Raw genomic sequence first — 8,772 nt, forward strand, 5'->3', positions numbered from 1 at the left:
CTTTTTCTAGTATCGTCTTTGAATTCTTTGAGGTTACAAAAAATATCTTATATTCAAACCATGCATGCGATCTGGAGAAGCCTATTTTGGATTGATCGGTTAACTCAGTTCCAAGATTTTGACATGGGTTTGGCTGAACTGTCCCATGTTTATGATCTTCAAACTTTTGGGTTTTCCCGTTTCCTGCTCAAAGTCAAAACCAACAAGTCGCACCTAATTTTGAAATCAAAACAAAATTATGGTGCTTGGAAAGAGAGAGATCTTTATGAAGCTCCTTGCAAACTCACCCAAATCAATGTGAAAAATAAACTAAAGAACTAAAATGAAGAAGACAATGAAAAGAAAATAACAAACTAAAGAACTAAAATATATCTTCAAACCTAAAACCTAAATTAAACCTAAACCCAAATCAATATGAAGTAATAAAACATGGGAGGGATGTGGATTTCAACAACATGGGTCGAACTTGCAGTTGAAAGAGAGGGGGGAGAGAGAGATGTAGGTTTTGTTGTGCTAATGAGAGAGGTGGGTTCCGAGTTGCATGTGATAAGATCGAAAAGGGTGTGGGCATCGGCAAGCTTCGTCGATGGGCTAGAGTTTAGGCCTTTACGGTGTTTTTTAATAGTTTATAGAAATGGTGCGCTAAGCTTTAAAAAAAAAAAAAAAAAAAAATTAAAAAAAAAAACTAAGACATTTTCATTTTACCTGGTTTTTATCTTAGGGACCTCTAGTACAAAATTTGAAAGCCACATGGACCAACCATATGAATTTTTCAAAAGTTGTCCTAAAAGTATATATAGAAACAAACTAAAGGGACCAAATCTATAATTTACTCCAAAACCATATTTATAACAAAAATCTTTGTGTTGATATCAGCGGTAAAACGAAATCCAATATGTACTATATGTGGTACATTTAGTATTTATTGTTATTATATATCGTGAAGAAACAAAATGTATCATCATTTTAGAGGTAAACCTAAACCACCCCATAGCACGCTCAAACTTACAGACTTCGCTCTGTGCATTTGTCGAACCAAAACAATGATCAATGATCACCCATCTGTATTAATGGAGTCTCTACCAACCTTGACGACGTCCATTAAATGCTCCATCTTTATAAACAGGCCTTCCTTCACACATACTCCCAAATTATAATTTCCAACAAAGCTGTCAATGGCGTCCACTTCCACACCCAGCAGAACAACACCATGGGCGGCGGCGCTGCTCCTTTCACTTCTGGCCATCGCCATTACTTCCGGTGAAGCTCAAGACTCCACCACCCTAGTTCCAGCCATCATTACTTTCGGTGACTCCGCTGTTGATGTGGGTAATAACGACTACCTCAACACCCTTTTCAAAGCTAATTACCCACCCTACGGCCGCGACTTCGCCAATCACCAACCCACCGGAAGGTTCTGCAATGGCAAACTCGCCTCCGATATCACCGGTAACTTAGCTAATAGCTACACCAACTGTGTAACATGCATGTTTTGAAACTCTAACATCTGATAAAACGATATGTTTGCTGCTTTGCTACAGCTGATACACTTGGATTCAAAACATACCCACCGGCGTATCTCAGCCCTGAAGCTTCCGGAAATAATCTTCTCATCGGAGCCAATTTTGCGTCTGCCGGAGCTGGTTTGGATGATAGAACTTCCATAGCGAGCGTAAAAACCCAACATTTTCTTCAACTGAATTAGCTATTATCTTTTCCGATGATAATTAACACATCGTTAATTTCGAAATATGCAGCATGCAATTGCATTATCGCAACAATTACAATACTACAAAGAGTATCAAGGTAAGCTAGCGCAGGTCGCCGGAAGTTCTAAAGCCGCCTCCATAACTAAGGACGCTTTATACTTACTTTCCGCCGGCAACACCGATTACGTTCAGAACTATTACGTCAACCCTTTCATTAACAAAGTCTACACTGCCGACCAATACGGATCCTACCTCGTCGGAATCTTTTCAAGCTTCGTCAAGGTAAAATTAATCCTAATCCGCCATTAACGTTTCTCGAAATCAGGTGTTTTACTATCGTGGATTTTACTAATTGGTTACAAACGAAAACAGGATTTGTATGGATTAGGAGCAAGGAGAATCGGAGTGACGTCACTCCCACCGCTTGGCTGCTTGCCGGCGGTGAGAACTTTGTTCGGATCCCATGAAAAGGGGTGTGTAAGCAAAATCAACACAGATGCTCAATCGTTCAACAAGAAGATAAATTCAGCTGCAACCCAACTCGGATCACAACTCCCAGGTCTCAAGATTGTTATCTTCGACATCTTTCAACCACTCTACGACCTCATCAAAGATCCCGCCTCCCATGGTAGTAACTGAAATTAAGTCTGAAATTTCATATCCTTATAGTATAAATTCGATTTCGTTTACATGATTACATCTAATCGTTTATCTTTATCTGTAATTTTAGGGTTTGTGGAGGCGTCGAGAGGATGTTGTGGAACAGGAAGAGTGGAGACGACGGTGTTCTTATGTAACCCTAAATCGATCGGGACATGTCCAAATGCGACTCAGTTTGTGTTCTGGGATAGTTTTCATCCATCTGAAGCTGCTAATCAAGTCCTTGCTGACACCTTAATCGTCGCCGGAATCGGCCTACTCGGTTAATCAAAATCGTCATCGCACTTTTTTTCTTATAAACTTTGTATTACTTTCATGTACACAATGTTTCTATAATTCGAAAAGGGCAAAATCAAGTTTCTATTATTACTATTACTTCTGTTTTTCGTTATGTCTGAATTCAAATCATCGATTACAACTTGTATTCAAGAATCCCAGATTCAATTTTACACGTATTTGTTTCTATTCATTACATGATTTAGCAAATCCGCAATTGCAGGAGCTTGTTTTGGTTTCGTTTACTTGATGATGATCATCTCTCTGAACTTTAGTTTCCAAATATGGCTTCAAGTTTGGAGCTTTATAAAAGAAGTTGAAGGGAAAAAGGGTCTGCAATCTTCTCGCATATTCTTCTCTACTCATAGCAACTGTCACTTTCATGTACTTTCCATGATAACAAAAACCTGCAAAAAAACAAAACCAAGATCACGTAAATGAAATCGTAAAATCAAGAATCGGATAAACAAGATTTGAATTGAATAGAACTAATCACCATTAAGATTCTTCACAGCTTTCATGGCTTCTTCTGGTTTCGAAAAACAAACAGACGCGATTCCTTTGCTTACTCCATTACTGAAACGTATCACTTTCGTGAAAACAACACAACCGAAAGCACCAAAAACTTCACGAAGATCCTTTTCGTTTACAGATGTAGCAAGATTTCTCACATACAGATTTGAAGTAATGATCGGTTTCGTTTTTTGATCATGGGTACGTCGTAAGAAAGAATCTCTTGCAGCTTTCATCATTGCCTTTCCAACATACAATTTCTTTAAACCTGTTTCGTTTACAAATTCAAAGATGTAAATCTTTCTAAAAACAAGAACATTCGAATTAGATAAACAATGGAATGATCAGATTTTACCGATTACTTCACCGTTTAGGGCTTCAATGGCGATCTTAGCGTTATCATGCGATTCAAAATTGACGAATCCAAACCCTTTTGATTTTCCTTCTTCGTCGTTCATAATCACAGCACTTGTAACCTTTCCATACTCTGAAAACTTTTCAATTAACGAACTCTCTGTGAAGTTTTCATCCAGATTTTTCACATAAACGTTTGTAAATTGGGGTTCCTTCCTCTCGCTTTTCTTCAGATACTTCGCAACAGTTCTAAATATCGAAACACATTAATGTCAATGTCAAGAAACACTTGAATCTGAAGCGAGATAATAAATTAACAACCAAAAGAAACTTACAAAATCTTGCCCTTAAGTACACATCCATTTAATGCATCGAGAGCATCTAAAGCCGATTCCTCTGAATCAAATTGCACAAATCCAAATCCCTTACTCTTTCCATTACCTTCTTTCGCAATTTTACAAGAAAGAATCCTCCCAAATATCCCAAAGACTTGTTCCAACTTAGCCTCATGAATTGACAAATCAAGATTCTTGACAAAAAGATTCCCGATTCCAGTTTTTCGCAAAATTGGGTCTCTCTGACACCACATTAACCTGATGGATTTCCCTTTTAATTCCATGTGGTTTAATCGACACAATGCATCAGCAGCTGTTAAACAAAATACCCAGTATGATCAAGAACCCACAAAAAAGATTAATTCAAGAATCAAATCAAGATACAACAAAAGGGAAGTAAAGTTATTACCATTAAAAGGAAAGTAGAAATTGATGTAAGCGTAGCGAAGAGATTTGTGGGAGAAACGATCTCTGCAAAGATGAACAGAGTGTAATGGGCCAATTACAGAAAAGAAGAAATAGAGGTCAATTTCGTTGACGCTTGGGTGGAGATCACCGGCGTAAAGTGTAAACGGGTTTCCTGTGGGTGGTGGTGGTAGTAACCGGCGGGGTGATATTAACAGCGGTGGTCGTGGTGGTGAAGCTTGAAGAAGAACGCATTTCGCCATTAGAGAAAAGAATCAAACGAAGATGGGGTTTCTGAACTTGAATGAAAGTGATTTTTGAAGAAATTGTTTATTTATAGAGACATACGGCTAGATTACGGAAGGGGGGGAACTTAATCGAACCTTTGGAAATGATTAAACGTCACCGTTTTGGGAAGTATTCGTCAATATGCTCCTGTGATATCAATTCTTTAAATATTTATTTAGTTTTTCTTTTTCTAATTCGTAAGATAAAAAATAACATGGAAGTCACTCGATTTTGATGGGGTTACGTTAGAAACGATTTCTAGGAATGATAACAAAAAAAATTTCAAAAAGAATAATAAATAAATACTTTTATATAATGTTTGTTGACATAACTCATAAGACGATAATATATATGTATTTTGATGTATTTGGTCAAAAGATCTAAGTTTCTAACAATATTACAATAAAAATATGATCAAATGAAATCAAGTGATAAGGAACTCCTGTGTAACTTCAAGTTCGATGAAGCACGTGTGTCTTTTAAAGCTTCTGCGTATTTAGCTAGCTCTTTATCTTTACTACACGAAGAAGATGAACACAAACGACCACCATCATCATCATCATCTTCTTCATCAATGGAATCAATCTGTTTGTAAAAGCATACATCACTATGTCTACGAGTTAATCTTCTTGAATCTATCGAACTACGATTAGATGATCCCACCGATGATGTACATGTTCTTAATTTCCGATTCTCGGATGATCTTGATGAATTTCTGCTTTTCCCTCTTAGAAGTCGAATGATTTTCCCAAAGAACTTATTGTTGTTTTTACGAGGCAATGAATCATTGATAAAGGATTCATCAAGTTCCATTGAATCAGTCATCATGGAAGATCTTGACCATCGATCTGAGTCAATGTCGGTTACGTTTATATTCGTTTCTCCACCACCTTCTTTGTTTGCGTACTCAAGGATCATTTTTTTAGCTTTGTCTTCTGATTTTGGACTTAGTGATTTACTGAGGTCTCTTGCACTTGTTTTATCGGGTCCTGGATTGTAATTACGAAGCTCGTGTCTTAAACACGCGTTAATCCATCTAAGATAAACAAGTTCTTCCACGTCAGCACATTTTTCGGCTCGAAGTCGCTCGATTTCTTGTGACATTTCTTCATTTTGTTTCTTCAAGTTCTCACTTTCTTCTTTGAGTTTTTCATTCTACATATGTAATATGTAAGTTAGATTCATGTAGGATATGTGGGAAAATGTGGAAAAAGGTAGTCTCTAGTTCCTAGTTTTAGCATAGAAAAGAAAAGAAAAGAAAAAAAAAGTAAGGAAAAAAGGAAAATAAAATAAAATTGTATTTTGTATTCTCTAGTTCGACAAAAATAAAAGGAAAATTAAACATTTTTTTTCCTTTCTCTTCAAATCATTCCAAGTTGGAATAAGAGTTAAGAGAGAAAGTGATCACTTCATTTCTTTTCATTTTCTTGAAACTCATGAACATAATTTCTTTTACTTTTTTCTCAATTTCATTTGTTTCCCTTCTTTTCCTTCGTTAATTTGAACACAGGGACAAGGTATAACATATATAAAAGTAGACAGAACATGTCTATCTAATGTAGGACACAAATCGTCTAACATGTTCCTAGATGTTGGCTCTAATATATTTTATACGTGATGTTATTTATTTTCTCTCTAAAATAACCCTTTTAAGGAGAGAGATTAGACCATAACGCACAAGGAAATATGTCTAGATAATATGAGACATTAACATAAACGAATAAAAAAAAGAAATTGATGGAAAATTTGGACACAAAATAAAAAACATTAAACGACTTACTTCACTATCTTCCAAAACCGATGTAGCGAGCATTTGAACACAATCTAACCTTCGCTCCAAATCCGAATTTTCTAACCGCAAACTATGGTTCGATTTTCTCAAATCTTCAACTTCAGCTTCCAAATTTTTAACTTTATTCTGGCTTAATTCAAAATCCGGGTCAACTTTAACCACGCGTATGTGTTCGTTGTCTTGCATTTTTTGAACTCGTTGTTGAAAATCCAAGATTTGCTTCTTGTTTTCTTCGGCATCCGATTTATGCTTCTTTTTGAGCATTTTTATTTTGGCACGTGCGGCTTCAAGATCCGTTACAACTTTCGTGTAATCAATCATTTGTGCTTGTAATCTCCTATTATCAGCTTGCAAAGACTCGATTTTAAGAGCATAAAGTTTAGCCTCCATGTTATTTAGTTTAAGACGATTTTGAAGCTCCATAACAGCAGTTTCTTGCTCTTTTTGACCATAGTATTCAAGTAACTCGATTTCCAAGTTTCGTTCTCTTTCTTTTAGGATTCTGACTGAGTTTCTTAGGTTCTTGATCTCTTGCTCATTGGGATCCCTTTCTCCACGTGGATAACCTTTGAATGATTCGATATCATGCAACCCCTATATAAGATAGAAACCAAGATTCTAAACAAGAGAGAAGATGTCATGTTGTTATACTTTTCATGAAATTACCTTCCTAACCCCGTATATTTCATACACTTGTCCTATGTTGAAAAGGGTATTTTAGGAAAGAAAGATCAAACATGAAGGAAAAGAATCATGGTAGAAAAGGAAAGAGTTGCCTAATATGTAAGCAATGTATGTCATACACGAATCAAAATTCAAACATCATGTGTTTATGCCTAAAAAGACACATCCTTATGTAAACTAATGCATTTGTTTAATATTCAGCCGATTTTTAAGAATCAATTTCCCATGAGACCCATGAATAATGAAGAAAAACGGTATAAACGAACAGGATCTTACACGTTTGTCTGTTGACAAAGGATCAAAATGGAGAGAACTTGTTGCTATTTGGGATGCTTGATGATTGCTTCTTGAATTCATCAGATTGTTGCAATCTAAACACATGTTTATCCTCAAGAACATGAAGAAATAACTGTCATGATCAGAAACAAACAAACAAAAAAACAGAAACCTGAATGTGTACGAGGATCATGTGGGGATTTAGAAGCTTTGGATTGTTTGTTCATGATCCAAGAATAAAGAATTCCGCCGATAGATAATGCTAAAGGTACAGCGAATTTCAATAACACCGGCTCTAAATCTCTCTTTTCGTTTCCCATTTTCTAATAAATAAAACTTTCAGAAATTTCACCATTAATGCTTCTCAAATAGCCATGAAGAAAAAACAGAGCATGCATATGTTGACTTGTTCTTCACCATTGTCGCCAGCAAATTTCTCATCCTAAAACCAAATTATAAGTACGACCCATTTTAGACAAGGATTCAATTAGCAAAACCCTTGAGCAATTCGTGATGTAAATGTATATATGATGTTAATTTGAGAAAAAAATAAGGGGAAATGCTTACAAATGGAGAGCTGATTCTTGAAGACGTTGGTTTTCCAATAGAGAACGTGTTCGCCGGTGATGAGTTGAACGTATTCTTCTTCTTAAATTGTTGAATGGTGAACGGAAAACGGTTGATGTATGAATGAAACTGCAAATTGATTAATTAATAAATAAACGGGGATTCAATCGAAATTCAAGCATTTGGATTGTATTTGCTTCGTTTAGGGTGATTGTAGGTGTTTTTATTTCATAATATATATGATGAATGTGTGCTTGAAAGATTTTTCATAGGCCCAAACCACGTAAAAAAGGAAAACGGTGAAGGAGGATATGTGTTTTAAACTAAAAAGTTACAAAGAAAAAAGTTATTATTTCAAAAGTACTAAATTAAATAAGTTTCGAGTATTCCATTTACCTTGTTTTTCGTGTGTCGATACCAAATTCGTAATTGTAATGGAAATAACCAATATCATAGTTGAAAATTTGCCATCTATCTTTTTTAAAAAGTAAAATACTAGATGTAAGACTTATGTATTATATGGGTTATATATATATATATATATATATATATATATATATATATATATATATATATATATATATATAATTTTAACAATTTGAAAATTTTGAATTTATAAAAAAAATAAGAAAAAATTTCAATTATTAAAATTAACTAGAGAAGGTTCTCCCGCGTTGCAGTGATTAGAAGTCTTCAGTATTTATGGTACGTATAACCGAAATATATTTTTGGCGTACCATGGAGGCGAGTGAGGTACCTAGAACAAACGACATCATCTCATCTGAATTAACCAAACATAAAATGAGTATTGAATTGATTTTAAGGAAGGAGAAGAGAGAAGCATTTGGTAACATACGCAGGACTAAATTCAAATATCATTTGAACCAACCAAATTACAATTCAATTTGTCTAA

At 35.3% G+C, this 8,772-nt stretch overlaps 3 protein-coding genes across 4 annotated transcripts; 1 reads left to right on the forward strand and 2 right to left on the reverse strand.

The window, feature by feature from the left end:
- The first annotated feature begins 1,136 nt into the window (after nt 1-1,136).
- Nucleotides 1,137-2,741, forward strand: LOC145042878 (GDSL-like Lipase/Acylhydrolase superfamily protein). Its single transcript, XM_078991389.1, has 5 exons — nt 1,137-1,449; nt 1,542-1,672; nt 1,758-1,991; nt 2,082-2,337; nt 2,440-2,741. The coding sequence occupies exons 1-5, from the start codon at nt 1,176-1,178 to the stop codon at nt 2,634-2,636; spliced, it is 1,092 nt and encodes a 363-aa protein (XP_078847515.1). The 5' UTR covers nt 1,137-1,175; the 3' UTR covers nt 2,637-2,741.
- Nucleotides 2,697-4,541, reverse strand: LOC145042877 (polyadenylate-binding protein 6-like). The gene is made up of 5 exons (XM_078991388.1): nt 4,257-4,541; nt 3,848-4,160; nt 3,514-3,761; nt 3,142-3,426; nt 2,697-3,052 (listed from the first exon to the last, which is right to left on the reverse strand). The coding sequence occupies exons 1-5, from the start codon at nt 4,513-4,515 to the stop codon at nt 2,832-2,834; spliced, it is 1,326 nt and encodes a 441-aa protein (XP_078847514.1). The 5' UTR covers nt 4,516-4,541; the 3' UTR covers nt 2,697-2,831.
- Nucleotides 4,542-4,866: 325 nt separating this feature from the next.
- Nucleotides 4,867-7,978, reverse strand: LOC145042880 (protein CHUP1, chloroplastic-like). Of its 2 annotated transcripts, XM_078991390.1 has the most exons (5): nt 7,860-7,978; nt 7,465-7,734; nt 7,293-7,387; nt 6,321-6,926; nt 4,867-5,695 (listed from the first exon to the last, which is right to left on the reverse strand). In XM_078991390.1, exons 2-5 carry the CDS (start codon nt 7,610-7,612, stop codon nt 4,955-4,957), a joined length of 1,590 nt encoding a protein of 529 aa, XP_078847516.1. In that variant the 5' UTR covers nt 7,613-7,734; nt 7,860-7,978; the 3' UTR covers nt 4,867-4,954. The 2 variants fall into 2 exon arrangements, with proteins under 2 accessions (XP_078847516.1, XP_078847517.1); XM_078991391.1 differs by lacking the exon at nt 7,860-7,978 and having other exon boundaries at nt 7,465-7,745.
- Between the last annotated feature and the right edge of the window lie 794 nt (nt 7,979-8,772).

Source organism: Lactuca saligna, chromosome 4 (genome assembly GCF_052625555.1).
Source record: "Lactuca saligna cultivar CGN05327 chromosome 4, ASM5262555v1, whole genome shotgun sequence".
NCBI classification, from domain to species: Eukaryota; Viridiplantae; Streptophyta; class Magnoliopsida; order Asterales; family Asteraceae; genus Lactuca; species Lactuca saligna.